This window comes from Maniola hyperantus, chromosome 10 (assembly GCF_902806685.2).
Source record: "Maniola hyperantus chromosome 10, iAphHyp1.2, whole genome shotgun sequence".
In the NCBI taxonomy this organism is placed as follows: domain Eukaryota; kingdom Metazoa; phylum Arthropoda; class Insecta; order Lepidoptera; family Nymphalidae; genus Maniola; species Maniola hyperantus.
Window position 1 is genome coordinate 231,592 of NC_048545.1, and position 18,824 is coordinate 250,415.

The 18,824-nt window shown below is 37.5% G+C and overlaps 1 protein-coding gene across 1 annotated transcript in view; it reads right to left on the reverse strand.

Annotated features, from left to right (window-relative positions):
* Positions 1-9,889, reverse strand: part of CCHa2 (neuropeptide CCHamide-2) — a 32,497-nt gene extending 22,608 nt beyond the window's left edge. Inside the window, exons 1-2 of the mRNA XM_034972805.2 lie at positions 9,765-9,889; positions 1,236-1,310 (exon numbers count right to left, since the gene is read on the reverse strand). Of these exons, the coding sequence (XP_034828696.1) occupies positions 1,236-1,305 (70 nt within the window). The 5' untranslated portion in view covers positions 1,306-1,310; positions 9,765-9,889. The remainder of the gene's footprint in view (positions 1-1,235; positions 1,311-9,764) is intronic.
* Between the last annotated feature and the right edge of the window lie 8,935 nt (positions 9,890-18,824).

The window sequence follows — 18,824 nt, forward strand, 5'->3', positions numbered from 1 at the left end:
GCTACTTCTTTTTTATTACCCGACTGTGGCGAAGGCCAAAGGAGGGTTATGTATTTTTTACACTAGATAATGCCCATAAAAATCTTAATAATGACGATGCCCGTGAATTCATCTGCGTAGATTAAGAGTTGCGATGCGTTTTAAAATCCGTAATCAAAATCCGGTGCGGAATTAATTCCGCAGTGCACGCGCTTCTGTGTAGTTCTATAGTTCACAGATTTTGCGGGAAAAAACGTACGGAAATTTACCATGGTGCGCGCTAGCTGTTAGTTTCCTTTAATCCCGTGGGAACTCTTTGATTTTCTGGGTCAAAAAGGTCCTTTCCTGGGATGCAAACTATATCTGTACCAACTTTCGTCAAAAACGGTTAAACAGACGAACCGTGAAAAGCTCGCAAACAGACTGACACATATTTAGATATTGTATCAAAGATGAAAGAGAAATAATTATTGTAAATTCTGAAAAGAACTTCATATTCCTTATTTTAGATCTTAGCAGTTTTCTTTATTGTTAAATCAATATTTTTTTTATCGTTTTAAAGAAAATTACCTATGATAAATATGGCAATAACTTTCTAAGAAATACAATTCACACAAAGTAGAGTAGTGACCGGAATGAAACAAAGTGAAACAGAACAAGTCTATGTGTTGGTATAAGTACCGCTCCTCGAAAGTTGGCAGCTGATGCCACAGAGTACACTAGTCCGAGCAGTTCGACCACAGATTAGGTTATGTTATGTTTAACTTCACATTCATAGCTACAAGGTATACACATTACAACACAGAAACAACCTTAAGTTGTACACCTTTTACAAACAAACTGACATAAATCTTTACGATAAATTTTGAAATAACTTGTCTAGTTGTTTATTTTTGCTGTGCAGTTGATAAAGTTGGAGTTTATCTACGTGATTAAATCAGAAATGAGGAGATCCGTAGCAGAACCAGAGTACCCAATATAGCTCAACGGGTTGTAAAGCTGAGGTGGCAATGGGCAGGGCACATAATTCGAAAAACTGTAACATGTTGGGATCCCAAGGTGCCAGAATGGCGACCTCGCACCGGATGAGCTCAGCGTTGGAAGTACTCCCACTAGGTGGAGGGACGAGATTAGACGAATCGCAGGGAACTACTTGATTCAGGCGGTGCGGGAAATCCCTACAAGAGACCAGAGATGTCCAGCAGTTGATGTCTATCAGTTGCTGATGATGATGATGATGATGATGAATTACTTACGTTTAGCACTGACTCCCACGGAGATGATCAGGACTGCGAACACTGACGCGATCAGGATGCTGTGCGCCATTTTATCTGAAGCAAACAATCTTATGAAAAATAAGTTTAAGAAAAAATGTTTACAATTTATAATAATGATGCAGGTGATGTACTAAAAGCTAAAATAATTAAGTAGGGGCTCCTTATCAATCTAGAATATCAATCAGACTAAAATAAGATCGTGGGGCGTAGCGTACGTAGGTAACCTGAGTAAAATATAGAAATTACTGACTTCTATTACTTATTTTGTTTGACTGTTAAATCCTCATTGTTCAAGACCTGATGGTCGGCTACTGTTTACATAATTTCCAGCGAATTTCATCGCAAAGAACATAAAAAATGTAAAGATTAGGTAATAGTACCTATTCCTCAAACTGCAAACTCTTGGAAACTATTCACGCGCTTTCCTCACCGACCTATCACGGTTTTTAACAATAAATAATGAGTAGGTATATATTTATTTTGCAGCTCCAAATAACGTTTTGTTTAATGCCTTTGATTGGCGGGCTTCACCAAAATGTCGAATAGAAAGAAACCATACACACAACTTTAATTGTAATTATTTGTTTAGCCGTACGAATTAAAATACTTGCCGTCAAACCTAAACAACAAAGAAATCCTATTATTAAATTAAGACGCATTCACTTTTTGAAGTGAAACCGTCCGTAACGTAAATTAGTCTGCAAATACAGCCACCAGAATCCTAGGCCGCCATCTTTAATCAGTCGCCAGAACAGCTAACCTAGGCCGCCATCTTTAATCAGTCGCCAGAACAGCTATCCTAGGCCGCCATCTTTAATCAGTCGCCAGAACAGCTATACTAGGCCGCCATCTTTAATCAGTCGCCAGAACAGCTATCCTACGCCGCCATCTTTAATCAGTCGCCAGAACAGCTATCCTAGGCCGCCATCTTTAATCAGTCGCCAGAACAGCTATACTAGGCCGCCATCTTTAATCAGTCGCCAGAACAGCTATCCTAGGCCGCCATCTTTAATCAGTCGCCAGAACAGCTATCCTACGCCGCCATCTTTAATCAGTCGCCAGAACAGCTATCCTAGGCCGCCATCTTTAATCGAGGTGTTTTAAACTATTAAGTACCTACAACGTTAGTGCCATATTATAGCAATTTTTAGCGCTATTTTTAGGGTTCCTGATCTCAAAAGGCAAAAAGGAATATATAGGATCACTTCGTTGTCTGTCTCTCTGTCTGTCTGTCAGTCTATCTATCTGTCCGTCTGTCATGTCTGTCAAGAAAACATATATTATGGTACTTCTTGTTGACCTAGAATCATGAAATTTGGCAGGTCATACAACCCATTTTATCCTCGATTGAAATATCTGCCCTCGCCTTCGTCTCAGGTAGACGCCAACGTCTCGTATAAAATGGCTTGCTTTATGCCCTTGTTGTACAATCTATACTATTATCTCTTTTGGACATCGTAATTAGGGGCATTACATTACAATTAAAACATATTTTTGATAATAATAATTTAGCTGTCTGAATAAACCTAAAATAGTCGTAAACAAACAGACAAACCTACAACCTACGGACAGACTACTACAACGTGCACTGAGGTGGTCACCTGAGAATAAAAACAAAATAATAGATACGATTTATATTTGTTTGCAAACATTTACTTACTAGTTTTTTTTGAGATTTTTTATTGAAAATGATACCTACCAAATCTCATAATTACTGATTCTTATTCACTATATGCTTTACCCGCGTGGAATGGTACCAAGGTACAGACCAAGGTTACTAGCTGCATTTCAGCGATGGACAGTCAGGTTGATCCTTTGCGCAAAAAATAAGTCAGCCAGAAGTCAGCCCTGCTGTCGCCATATGAAGCAATTAACCACGAGGAATATTTCGTAGGAATTTTTAAATTACTGAAGACCACCACTAAGTGAACAGACGACATTCAGGGAATTCGTTTATCCGCCCATTGAATAGCTTCATATCGAAGTTTTAAGGAAACACATGTGAGTTTATAAGGTCTAGGTGATATTGATGAGATGAGATAAGTACCTACTAGGTTTGTGTAAGCTTATTTTGCAGTAGAAGCAGCTCTTTTAACCAGTAACAGTCAAATATTTTTAAACTAAGTACGACAAGGCTCTTTTGGCACTTGAATGACATTGACAGGGGTGGGAGGGTGGAGGGAGGGGGGGCGTCGTTGTAGAACAAAGGCTGCCAGCATACAAAATCTTCTCAATTTGACAAAGGGGACACACTTGGCTCTAATAAAAATTAACACTTTATAACATCATATTTTACAAACGGATCTAGAAATCGAAAAATCATGTTCCCACACCCACAGTATTTTTAAAAGACCTATTCAACGATACCCAACACTATGGAGTAGATGAAAAAAAAATCATCCCCACTTACATGTAGGGGAGTATGTACCCTAAAAAAAAATATCAAAATTTTATTTCACAACTTTGTCGGCGTGATTAATATTTATATCCATGCCAAATTACAGATTTCTAGCACTAATAGTCTCTGAGATTAAGCGAGGACGGACGGACGGACAGACAGACGGACGGACATGGCGAAACTATAAAGGTCCCTGGTTTACTACGGAACCCTAAAAACTATTTATAGGCCATGGACTTGCAACTTATCTTCTTCTATTTTAAGTGAATGTTTAGGTACGTTCTCAAATACTATAATATGTACCTAGTGCTAAAATATATAGCTATAAGATGCTGACACATTTATGCTGTGTCTATTATCAACATAATATTATATCGTGATGTTATGTTGTTGGAATGGCTCTAGTATTAAAAAAACAGTGACTTTCAGATTTTTTACTCAGCAGCACCGCACACAAGCACTCTGTGCATACAAGGGAACAGCGTGACACTTCACAAGATGACGGCGTTAGTTCCAATTTTGGTCACGCGCCAAAAGAGCCTTGTCGCACTGTAAAGGCGTTGCGAGGTGTTTCAATTTTTTTAAGTAATATTTCCTAGCTGTGGATAGCTCGCATAATAAAACCGCCAGTAAAATCTCTCAAGTGGTTATGAATATTATCTTCTCGTACACGCGAGTAAATAATTTGCTATTTTTATGTGATCAGGTACTCAGGTTTCCTGCATTTTAAAATTCTGTGAACTATAAAAATATGCTCACTGAATTTTGCGATAAAAATATTAAGTATTTCATCAAAGATTTGGGATTTTTCTCCAAAATTTTTCGGCGAAAAATAAAACGGTTTTTTGACTAATGACATTATCTTGTTACCCTATAAGGCTATTCATCTCTACATGGTTTATATGAATAACTTTTACTTCTACTAAACCTAATTTACAAGCTCAAGTATTGTATTATGTCTGTGTGTGAATCTTATTGTGAACTACGAGCTGAATTTTTTTTAAAGAATACTTAATACGTCCGCCTTCTCTTTAACAGGAAAAACATCGGGAGGAAACCTGCATGCCTGAGAGTTCTCTATAATGCTCTCAAATGTGATCTGCCAATCCGCACTAGGCCAGCGTGGTAGACTATGACCAAACCCTTCTCATTCTGAGAGTAGACTCATTGAGTGAGCCGGCGATTACATCCATGTAGAAGTGAATAACTTTACCCGTTTTAAAAGAAAACAGGGGCGTATTTAGGTAGGTACCTACTGTTACTTGAAGAATACGAAATAACTTCATAAATAACTAAAAGCTTGTTAACATAATGTGGCTACATACAAAATACGGTATCCCTAAAGCCCAGTTGATAAAATGTTGAAAGTTACACTTTTATATCAAAAGTTGGGACCTAATGGAAATGAATGAGCCATAGATATCCACCTAGTTGATTTAGTAGATATGTGCCACATGATTGTATACTGTATATTGTTAGCAACATTGCTTTACCTACAGTTGAAAAAGAATTACGAGGAGATGTAAAATGGCGGCCATAAGAGCCGGAGCTATTGATTTGAAGCAGGGAAAATTAGAATTTATAATTATGTCTTGAAGAAGTTAATAGTTTAGAACTAAGATTTAAGTTTATTAAGTATTGTCTAAATGGAATAAAGTCAGTTCCTATAAGTTGATGATATTTTTATTAATAGTGTAAAACGGATGTACCTACCTACATGTAACGTACCTACATCTGTTTTGTATTTTTATCAAACCTTCATTAAATTAATAAAAAAATTAATATTAACATCTACACATTAAAATTTATTTATTTACTTAGGTATTTATTTATTATAATTTAATTTATGACCTTAATTAACTAAACTAAACTAATTTATTTTAATTAAAAGAAGAAAGTAGGTAAACTACATGTTAATTTAAAATAAAATTAAAAATATATAGGTTTGTATGAATGTTTGTGAGAGGTCGATGATCTTTGTCAGCCCTAGCACAGACTACGGTCTATTTGGGCTGCAAACTGCCAACACCAGTCTCGGCTTTTTATCTAGTGCTTTGGTCTAAAAGTGTGGTGTAAAATGTTCACTTTTCATTTTGTCGAAATAAATAAAATAAAATAAAAATTAATAATTAGTACGTATTTTCAAATTTCGAAGTACTCAAGTAGTAAAACAAGTAAACCAAATGAAAGGGCTGTATATTGTAAAACAGGCCGGTTTTTTTAAATATATTTCAAGTTTATAAATTATAGGATTAGTGGTAAAATAGGCGACTATGGCAGTCGAATGGATAATGTTTCGCCTCAGGCACCCGACGTACCTACTTACTTGTTTTATTTACTTTTACTTTTTTTTAAATTTTCAGATTTTCTCTACATTTTCCGAAAACGAAGAAATTTTCAGAAACACGTACCTACCAAAAGTAGCCATACCTAATGACCTATCACCAGCCTAAACCTAATATCTGTATAGATCAAAGTTCGTTGTAGTATTAGATACAATGTAGCGAGCTATCAGTTGTCGTGTGGGCTAACCTCATCCGCCGCATGGTGCCAGCTTCCGATCGCCGCGAGCCTCAGGCCTCAGGCTCTCAGGCTCGGATTGATTCAGAATCTTGTTTGTACAGTGAGCGAGAACTGACCACGTTTGCTGAACTAAATGAAAACGCTACTCTAGATTATACTTCGTCGCTTCATTCTTCATCTAAATATATAAAAGGAAAAGGTGACTGACTGATCTATCAACACACAGCTGAAACTACTGGACGGATCGGGCTGAAATTTGGCATGCAGATATTTTGACGTAGGCATCCGCTAAGAAAGGATTTTTGAAAATTCCCCCCGGAAGGGCAGAAATAAGGGATTGAAATTTGTGTAGTCCACGCGGATGAAGTCGCGAGCATAAGCTAGTTATTATATTATACTAGCATAAGCTAGTATATAATAATAAGTACTTAGTTACTGTTATTATGTGTATCTTATTATATCTTCGAATGAAGCGGCTCATATAATTGTGATATAACTTATGTAAGTTCGTTTAATCAACAATTATGGTCATACGAAATAAGCAAAAATATGTAGTTAACGTGCTGAATGGTGACAGCCTAGTTAGAGTGAACTTGGTGGTTGAGACGTCACCCTCCTTTGGGGGGGGGGGGGGGGGTAAATACTAGAGATACCTATAATAATCTAGCTAGACAAAAGGAGTCGTTCTTTTTTATGTATTAGTAAACATTCAAATGATGTAGTAACTAGGTTTGTGCGATGTATTATGCATGCGGAACCCGCGTCGTGTTCAGCTATTCTTAATTCCACTTATCTGGATTGACTGTTTAGATATCTGCGTTATCTAACGTCTACATTATCCGCTTACAATTGGTAATACACTACTTTACATGTCGTAGATATTCATCAGTCGTAGCTCGTAGCTCATAGCTCGTAGCACGCTCGCGGCGCAATGACCGTATACGAGTGTACGAGATACTTACATACTGCCAGTCAGTTTACTCGTACGGTAGTCCCGTAAATAAAGCATTTAACCTCGCACTAAATTTCCGATCCAATTTCTTTTTTTTTTAGGTTAAGGGTCACTTACTGACCATAAAATGACAAAATGCTGACAGATTCAGGTGGAGCTTCGATCACAATCTTGAAGGAAAGTTTTTGGCTGATATCTCTAAAACTATCCACTTTAGGGCAAAAATTATGTAGATCATTATTGTAGAAAATAAAATTTCGCATCTTTTATTTCCTGTAAACTTTTTGTTAAACTTACCGTTTACGATTTATGGCTGTTTTAATGAACCGGTTTTTCCAATATTTTAAAAGTTATCGCCCGAAATAGAAAAACCGATTCATTAAATCGACCAAAAATCGTAACCGGTAAGTTTTACAAAGAAGTTTACAGGAAACAAAAGATGCAAAATTTTACTTTCTACAATAATAGTTTGTATAATTTTTGCCCTAAAGTGGATAGTTCTCAAGATATTGGCCAAAAACTTTCCTTCAAGATTGCGATCGAAGTTCTACCTGGATCGGTCAGCATTATGTCATTTTATGGTCAGTAAGTGACCCTTAACCTTAAAAAAAAAGAAATTGGATCGAAAATTTAGTGCGAGGTTGACCAAAAAAACGGCTTTATTTACTGTACTACGGTCATTACGATACGATTATACTGCCAGTCAGTATACTCGTACAGTCATTACGATACGAGTATACTGCCAGTCAGTATACTCGTACGGTCATTACGATACGAGTATACTGTCAGTCAGTATACTCGTACGGTCATTATTATTATTATTAAGCCTTTGTTTACTTCCTTATCTTTATATACGTACGGTCATTACGATACGAGTTTACTGACTGGATTGGGGGATGAATTTTCTTTTCCATTCTTACCATTCCATCAGCCTGTATGCGTCCACTCCTGGTCATAGGCCTTTCAAAGAGCGCGCAACCAAACGCGGTGGATGAAACAACACTTTTTATTATTTTTATATTCATGGCGACCATTTTCCATTTGTAGCATGCCGCATTGTAAGAATGTTGTTCTGGCGTAAAACAGCCTTCAGTTACTATTATATATTCTGTGCTTTAGTGTTGTCTAAGTCAGAGTGAACTAGAGTGAGGGAACTCTCGTTTAATACTGAATCAACGATATGTCAAATATTAGGCTATTTTGACGAAAAATCAAAGAAAAATAAGGCTACTTTAGGGCTAATCGCCTCAACGTTTTGTTGGAAGTCCCCTAACTGACGTGAAGAGGGCCTAAGTAATATGACATAAGAAACGTTATAAAAGAGCTGTGCCTGGATATTCCCGATAGGATCAAGTGCCTGCGGCGGAGACAGCGCTGACAAATTGTCGGATTTAACTATTTACAACTGCATACGAAATAGTGCGATAAATATGCTGAAATATTATATTTCGATCTCCTCCAGTTTTTACACGACTGCTAAAGAAAAGGAGTGTATTTTTTTAATAGAGATAGCGAGCAAACGAGCAGGCGGGTCACCTGAAGTTAAGTGATTACCGCCGCCCATGAACATTTGCAGCACCAGAGGAACTGGCGATGCGTTGCCGGACTTTCAGGAATTTGTTGGTAATGTATTCAGGATGTATGTTCCACCATTACTTCTGAATGCCAATGCCAATGTGTGGGGTATTGTTGTCCTTACATGATCCCGAGTGACACGGGCTATATTTAAAAAAAGAAAAAAAAAGATTCCGACGAATTGAGAACCTCCTCCTTTTTTTGAAGTCGGTTAAAAACGAACTGCGACTGTATTGCGCCATTTTAAAATGTGATTTTTTTAGTTAGCCGGGCAATCGTGGTTTTTTTAATTATGACTTGTTTTAGTTTTTAATAACTCTTGCCATATTTTTAAACCATTTTACCACCAATGACATTTAGTCCACCAATGAAATCTTTAACCAATATAATTTGAAATGTGTGATCTTATTATTCGGAAAATTTTGACGATAATATAGTAACGAAAATAAAATTATTAAAATGTGTACTTCAAATACGTAAAAGGAAAAGCTGACTGACTGATCTATAAACGCACAGCTCAAACCACTAGACAAATCGAGTTGTTTTGCATGCATAAAGCTATTATGACGTAGCTAAAAATGCATGCAAAAGTATTTTGAAAAATTCAACCCCTGAGGGGATAAAATAGGAGGTCGAAATTTGCGTAGTACACGCGGACAAAATCGCGGGTATGAGCTAATGAAAAATATTATGGGATAGCGTCGAAAATGAAAAGTTTCTGCTTGAATTTCAACTTCAGTTCAACTTTATTTGATTGATATTTACACACAAACTGTGAATAAAATACTGTTGAAATTTTATAAATATGAACCGTAAAAATAAGTTAGGTAAGAATTTGCTTTTAGTTTTCAACACACTTCTTTCGTCATTCATGTTTTAAACTTTAAAATACTTTGAGGTCCTCAAAAGTTAGTTTTCCCGAATGTACCTAACAGTTTTTTACTATTACAAAACTTAGTTTTCCCGAATGTTACCCGAAATTTAAACAACGAAATCACTTAAAACTCCCACTAGAAAATATTAAAAGTGCGAAATTTAAAACTATTAACTATGTACTTACGTGCGGGTGATCAGATGAGATGTTCGGGTGTTCAGGAGTGTTCAGGAGTGTTCAGGAGTGTTCAGGTGCTCAGGAGTGATCAGACGTGTTCAGGTGAGGTGGTCAGGTGCCGTGTTCGCGCGCGTAGCTTTAAGTGCGCCAAGGTGGCTGGAACGCGCGCTTTTAAGCGTTGCCCGTAGAACGAAGGATGTAGTAGACACGGCATTGCGTGGGATTAAAAAGGGTACCTTTCTTACTCACTTAAATTTTAATTTAGGAGTTAAGGTGATTTTTATCTATCGCTATTTGGAAAAGACCCCTTAATTCAAGTAGTTAACAAATATGTATAATTTATGTTTTAGAGGTGTTTTATCATAGTAGGTATAGGTACCTACTACAATATTTTTGAAATGATATGGTTTACTTTCATAGATTTTACATTTTTATAGCCATTGACAAAAAATATTTAAATAAGTAATTATTTATCTACTACAACCTGTAGACACTTTTGTTAAAAGCGAAATGATTTGCTAATGTAAGCTACTTTCTCCAAAACCATTAAACCCCTCTACAACCGATGAGAATGCTGATTTCGCCAAAATTTTTGATTTGCTCAAACAATTAGCCTGACTATTCAGCAGCGAAATGCAGCCAGTATTCTAGACACCATATAGGCATGGTGTATACTGTATACAGTAATCAGATGAAGCTAAAAAGAGGTAAAGTTTTTTAGTTTGTAGGTATATAGGTGGTAATCTCTGGAGCTAATCATCCGATTCTAAAAAAAATTCTACTGACAGATAGTTAACATTATTCCCGTGTGCTATCACTACTGATATTACAAATGTGAAAGTGTGTGTTTGTTGGTTGTCCTTCAAACACACCGCAACGAAGCAATGGATCGACATAATTTTTACATGGATATAGTAAAACTGGAGAATAACATTTTGTCCCAGAAAATCAAATAGTTGCCATGTGATTTTTATTTTAAAAACCTAAATCCACGCAGATGAAGTCGCGGACATCAGCTAGTAGGTTATAAATTACATAATGTACCGCGGATGAAGTCATGGGTAAAAGCTAGTTTTAAATAAAAAATAAAATCGGCTCTATCTAAACAGTTCGTCGCTCTACCGCCCGCCCTACAGAGCACGATTTGCACGGATTTGAAGCTCCGCGCCGTGCGAGCGAGAGCCGCGCCCGCCCTCGCGGCCGTCCCGCTCGCACGCTAAGTTCGCATCAAGTTATTAAACTTGCAATCAGTTGATTATGGCGTTGTTTTTAACACTTCATGAAAGCCACTCGAGGCTTTTTAATTACGCACGTGGGTGTATGTGTGCGTAATTGGGTAATACGCGAGTAGTGCTAGCTTGTCGGGGCTTCGGGAACAAGCGGGCTCTGATTGTGATGATAAGCTGTTTGTGTACTACATGTCCGCGATAAAGGCATCGGATTTATTTGTGTGGGCCATCGCACAGTGAAAACGATGTAGCATAACAAACATGCTGTAACAGCAGACAGACGGACGGATTCTAATAAATATAATGGAGAAAAAAATTAGTCTAGGAATGTATGGGTAAACTTTAGCCACAGACTTTTGCAGTTAAAATGACGGCACGTGTTGCAAGTCGATGCAAATCTTCATGGTGTACCTATCATGTATAGTGCAAAATCAGTATCTTTAATTTTCACCAAACATGCACAAAGTATGCGTAGAGTACTCAAAACTAAAGCTATGAGGGTTCCAAACGCGCCCAAGTCTGAGAAGAGCCCACGACAAACTCAGCCGGGTATTCTTTTTACTATCACCATTTTATACAATCACTTAAACCTATTAGAACTATTACAAAGCTGGTAAACAACTCATTCCCAAGCTTTCTTATCATTTAAATAATCCTTTAAATAGTAATAGGATTTTTCAATAAGTTTACGTTTTATAAAAACTTTGAACTTGTTGAGAGACATCTCCCATATATCTTCTGGAAGCATATTATAAAAACATTTAAAATTAGCAACAAACGAATTCATCATAGAAATATTAAAAATGAATAGGATAATTTATGTAGCTATCTACAAAAAGCTTCGCGAGACTTGCCTCCTGAGGTTAGACGCATTTGGATATCAAAAGATATTCTCTATTGGAATACTTGATCATATACCTACGTACGAGTCGCTTACAATATCCTCGTCTATTATTTTTTTCGTATATGAGAGAAAGTATGGTTAAATAATACCTCCGCATTTCTTGTCATACGCGTATTTTCTTGTAAATCGTTTATTTCATGTCACTTGCTTATACTTAACTAGCTCATGCTCGTGACTTCGTCCGCGTGGACTACACAAATTTCAAACCCCTATTTCACCCCCTTACAGCGATCACGCGCTCATCCGATCCGAATCCTTGAAAATATGTTCTTTTTCGTTTTGTATGGTAGCTTATGACAAATGTCGTAGGTATTTTTTATATCCGTACTTTCGCGGAATCGGATCGGATGAGTGCGTGATCGCTGTTAGGAGTTAAATTTTCAAAAATCCTTTCTTAGCGGATGCCTACGTCATAATAGCATGCCAAATTTCAGCCTGATCCGTCCTGTAGTTTGAGCTGTGCGTTGATAGATTAGTCAGTCAGTCACCTTTTTCTTTTATATATTTAGAAGATTGGTAAGTATTATAATCGACTTAACAACAGGCAGGAAGGAAGGAAGGAATACAACTCAAAACACATTAAGTATTATTACAATAGGTATCTACAAATGCATCCCAATCTGCCAAGTTAAAGTTTGAACTAAGTAACTTCGCACCCTACTGTCGCACTGGCGCAGAACACGAGTGACTTAGTATTGCCCGCGGCTCTGCTTAGCTGCGAAATTTATAACTATCTACTTTCCAGCAATTCATACTGTATGGGTGTTAAATGTGTTAAGTAGGTATTACAATCGGATTCATAAAAACTAAGCTTTCAATGTTCCCAAGGTGCTGGAATGGCGACCTCGCACCGGAAGACGCAGCGTTAGAAGACCCCCCACTAGGTGGACGGACGACATCAGACGAGTCGCAGGGAGCCGCTGGATCCAGGCGGCGCAAGACCGTGGCGTGTGGAAGTCTCTACAAGAGACCTATGTGCAGCAGTGGACGTCTATTGGTTGATAATGATGATGATGAAGCTTTCAATTATTAAAAATCTGTTCATCATCATCATCATCAACCCATGGCCGGCTCACTACTGAGCACGGATCTCCTCTTAGAATGAGAAGCGTTTGGCCATAGTCCACTATACGCTAGCCAAGTGCGGATCGGCAGATCGAATGTTCACACACCCAGAACATTATGGAGAATTCTCAGGCATGATGGTTTCCTCACGATATTTTCCTACACCGCTAAAGCAAGTGATATTTAATTGGTTAAAATGCACATTCCTAACTCTGAAAAACAAGAGGTGCGTACCAAAGATCAAACCACTGATTCTTTAGCAATAAAATTATTGTAAAAAAAATCCGACTTCCAAAACCACTACAATCCTGATGTTGCAAGGTACTGAACTCCTAAGCCGTGTGGATTTGGAAGGTTTTGATGGTGTATTGATATTGTACAATATTATTTCACCAGGAACAATTCCGAACTGGCGTCTCGTCCATTCAAAATCACTCGAGAAGTCTTTGTATTCACCTCAGTCTTCCATTCGGATTACTCGGCCAGTAATCGCTTTATTTTAGGCCTGGACTGTAATGTACTATTAGATCCAAATGTAAAAAAGCATGCCGTCCATTCTGAAGACAAATTCCTTCCCCGTAAGAAGACGTAATAATGTGTCAGTGTGTGGAATGGTTCCTCCCCGTAACAAACGATCGCTACTCGTTCACCATTGTCCGTCTGTCCGTCCGCCGTCCGCTCCATCGCCGGACAATGCTCCGGATCCTTACGTACACTTACCGAAGTAATTTCCAAACATACGGACTACAAAACTAGCCTTTTCTCTGGAACTTCATCCGAATACAAATTTTCTACGTTTAAAAAATTTAAATTTTCATTAATAAAAACCCTCGAAGTGCGAGTCAGGTTCGCGCTCCGAGGGTTTCGTACTACAGTCGTATTTTTTCAACATTTTGCATAAAAATAAACAAAAATCGGTTTTAGAATGCACAAGTGAAACAATTTCATATGATACCCCACTAGATATAGTTATCTTAGTTTGAAAATTAAAAACACTAAACTAGCGGCACGCTATGATGGCCGGTTTGACGTTTGTCCGCTCATGAAGTTCCGTATTAATTGATAACGACTTTGAAGGAAATAATTGTATTACTTTATTGACGATAGTGATGTGCAGAGATTCATAAATTTTATCGAATGTAGTTTTAGGTTTAGGACTCAAAATTTATTTATTAAATTGATTTCTTAAATGTATACAAGTGTAGAAAAATCAGTTTGCACCATTTAAGGGGTGAATGTACTTGTGAATATGAACAATTTTCACTATGTGGACAAACCTCTGAAATCGCAAAAAAATATCAATAAATTTTTAAAAATGGAATCTAATACGATCGTCACATAGGATCGCTGGCTAGCACAACTACTACCTCCGGCAAACTCGCGTCAATGCTCAATGCAAAACAAAGCAGTTTCGAATTGACGTTGCTTCGAAAAGTATAAACTGTCAGTGCAATGCGATTGTGATATAGTTTTGACCTGGCTTTGGATTTCAAATATTGATACTGCATTACTGTTGACCCTTGCTCGTTAATTTGGACTCTGTTCAAGCCCTTTGTTGTGGATTTCGTCGATATGACCGAACGTACGCAGAGAACTGTTCTAAATAGTCAGACACGTGAGTTCCTAATACGCCTTCGTAACTATTTCGATCGTGAAGCTCAAAATGGAGGGCCAATTTTACCTATAACGTCAGTGGTTGAACGCGTAGCTGATGCGCTTAATATTGGACAACGAACTGTTAGACGGATAACTAAAAAAAAATATGGCGAGACTGGCACAGAAGAAAATAAACTTCACACACCAAAAAAGAGAAAACGAGCAAAACCAGTCGTAGGCATCGATAGCTTTGATGCCGATGCTATCCGAAGACATGTTTACGGCTACTATTTACAGAAGGAGTATCCAACAAGAAAAAAGTTGGTGCATTCACTGAAGGAAGCTGGATTATTCTTCGGTGGGGAAAGTTCTTTAACGAAGATTTTGAAGACCATTGGATTTCGATACAAAAAATGTAACAAACGCAAAATATTGATGGAAAGATTTGATATAGCGATGGCAAGGTATACTTTTTTACGGCAAGTGAAAGAAATCAAAAATTGGCAAAATGTTGTGTTCTTGGATGAAACATGGCTTAATGCTAACCATACTGTAGGCCGTTCTTGGAACGATGACACAGCAGCATCTACTTCCAAAGTTCCTGTAGGAAAAGGATCGCGACTTATAATTTGTCACGCCGGAACCATCAACGGGTTTGTCGAAGGTTCTCTCATGGCTTTTGCGTCAAAAACCACTGGAGACTATCATGAAGACATGAATGGAGAAAAGTTTACTGAATGGTTTACCTCAATGTTGTGTAGCCTCCCTGAACCATCTATTATAATTATGGACAACGCCCCATACCACTCGATGCAAATTGACAAGCCACCTGCCCAATCCCAAAAGAAAGCTGATATCGTCGCATGGCTTCGTAAAAATGGCGTAGATGCAAACATGAATATGTTAAAAGCGGAATTAGTACGTCTTTTAAAAGAAAACAAACCAACCAAGATCCGATACGTCATTGACGAAATAGCATTAGAACATGGGCACAGAGTTATACGGTTACCGCCTTACCATTGTGAGTATAATGCGATTGAGTTGGTGTGGGCTCAAATTAAGGGATATGCTGCAAGACACAATACAGAACCCCCATTTACCACAAAAAAAATGCTAAAATTATTAGAAGAAGCTTGTGAACATGTGACTAAAGGAGACTGGGAAAAGGTTGTGAATAGAACTGTTAAATTAATAAGGGAAGATTATGAAAGAGATGTGAAAATAGATAATATTATAGAAAACGAACATATAATTATTAATGTATGTGATGATAGCAGTGACGACAGTGAAAATATGTATGTATATTCATTTTCGTTCAAATATTCAGTTCGTTCAAATAAATTAAATAAACATATACATTTTTGTTTTATTAAACCTATTTAATCAGGTACAAAAACAAAACTTAATTGTTTTTTGTTCGAGAATAAACTGACATTCCACATCACTATTGTAATGTGTCAAACCGGCCATCATAGCGTGCCGCTAGAAGTAATAATTAGTTCATGACCACAATTTAATTTTTTGTTTGTGGTGTAACCACAAATTCACGGTTTTCAGATTTTTCCCCATATGTCTGCTATAAGACCTACCTACCTGCCAAATTTCATGATTCTAGGTTAACGGGAAGTATCCTGTAGATTTCTTGACTGACAGACAGACAGACAGACAGATAACAAAGTGATGCTATAGGGATTCCGTTTTTCCTTTTGAGGTAAAAGTAGTCTTTTGTAGGTTGTTGTACTTAGGTAGGTAAACATCATATAGGTACATGTTAAAAGGTTTCTATAATCTAAGGCCTCTTCAAAATATTAACTACAGAATAAAGATTAGATGCCATTAAATTTTCACTCATAACATGATTAATCCCGGATTTACGAAAAGTTCGCGAGAACTCAACCTATCTGAATTTACCGAATTTTCCTATTTATAAAATGAAAGTTGTTAATTGAGATTAAAGATCGTGCTCAAATGACTGGTTTAATTTTATTTTATTTACTCATGTTTTATTTACTTTGACTCAAATAAATACTGACAGGAAAACGGAATTGTTTGATTGCTATTAATAATTTCTGCATGAATATTGTAGAGTTTAGGGTTCCCTTGCAATATTTGCAGACAGAACTCCTATAGGATATCTCACATCCTTTAATCCACGAATGACGAAATTGTTTCAAGTAAAATATTATGCTCTCATACCATTTGCACATAAATATAATACAGTAAAATCAGAGTGAACTAGAATGGACTGAGAGCCAGCGCGTGCCAGACTTTCATCTTCTATATACATAAAAGGCAAAGGTGACTGACTGACTGACTTATCTATCAACGCACAGCTCAAATTACAGCACGGAGCGGGCTGAAATTTGGCATGCAGATCAATCCCTAAGGTGGTGAATTAAGACATATATATTACGTACATATTCAAAGTCCTTTGATCTTTTATCGTTTTGTATTTTGTGTCTTTTTTCTTGTACCTTTATTTGTATTTAAATTTATTATTAATCATCTAATTAGTGTAAGTGGCACTGCCGTTCTAATAACATATAAAATAAATAATAATAAATAAATAAGAGTTCGAAATGTGTGTAGTCCACGCGGACCAAGTCGCGAGCATAGGCTAGTTATGTTATAAAAGCTGAAAGTTTCTCAGTGTATTGTCCCCCACACAGGGAGGAACGATCAGCGACATGAAGTTTGGATCATGGCGACTTTGGGAGATAACGGGTAATAAAGGTATAAAAATCTTACGTCAAACTGTAAAGTCTAATTTTTTATATTTTCTTCGGAACAGTATTAGAAATCGTGTCATGCATTACCAGAAACTTAGTATCGTGGCATCCCCCTGCCAGTTTAACAATTTATTAAAGTTTAAGGCTCTAAGGGTGCCTGGCAGGGGGTTGCAACTGCACTCCTAGATATTATAACATTGCTACAAATGTTTTACCTGGGCGAGTTTTCTTTTAAATCGTCATCATCAAGAAAGTGAGGAGAAAAAGATAGACGCTCTCGAGATGTGCTTGAGAAGAATGTTGAGAGTATATCATGGACCGAATTTCCGACCAACAAGTCCATTCTCCAAGAACTGTTCAAGCAGTGTCTATATCCTCTATACTGTTTGAGCTCAATTTCTCACTTTCTTTGGTTACATTTTTTTTATTAATTTTATTTTATTTTTTATTGAATGGTTTACTAGCGATTTTAACATAAAACTTACTAACTATAATAAATACATATATTTTTCTATCATGCACAACTATGTTAAATCATTTTAAAGTAAACACTGCATGCAAATTCCGTACAGATAAAGAATATTAGGCAAGTTAATTGCTGACTAATATTCCCCTTTCCCCTCCAATTAAGCGTAAAGCTTGTGCTACTTAGGAGTAAGTACGACAATAGTGCAACGGGCGGGATTTGAACCGGCGACCGCTTCTTCGGTTCGGTTTTCAGTCCGCTCCTTTAACCGTTGAGCTATCGAGGCTCTAAATAAATAAATATTATCTAGACGCGACGATGTCCGGCTAGCACCGCGCACCGCCTTAAGTAACGAGAAAGAAGAAGACATCAAACAAAATGTTTTTCCCAAACGTCCATACACTTCATCACCAAAATAACGATTTAAGTAGTTATGTAAGTTTGTCGAACTCGTGTTAGTCAAACAAGTAAGTTAGTAAGCGCTGCTTGTTTACTAAATACTGCACCATGTTGTGCCAACATGCACACACGATACCGTTTCAAGTTGCTAGTGTTTCACTAGCGTGTACACGTTATGAAAGTTTTTAAATTGGTAAGTAGTAATCAAGTTTTTTATTAATTATTATGATTATTATCAACATTGCTGGCTCACTACTGAGCACGGGTCTCCTGTTAGAATGTGAAAGGTTTGGCTATAGTCCACCACGCTGGCCAAGTGCGAATTGGCAGACTTCAGATACCTTTGAGAAATTTATGGAGAATTCTCAAGCGTATGGGTTTCCACGATGTTTTTGTTCACCGTTGCACTGGCATCACGGATATGTGCGGATAGCACAGAGCACAGTGCACTGGCATCACGGACATGTGCGGATAGCACAGAGCACAGTGCACTGGCATCACGGACATGTGCGGATAGCACAGAGCACAGTGCACTGGCATCACGGACATGTGCGGATAGCACAGAGCACAGTGCACTGGCATCACGGACATGTGCGGATAGCACAGAGCACAGTGCACTGGCATCACGGACATGTGCGGATAGCACAGAGCACAGTGCACTGGCGGATCACGGACGGTCAC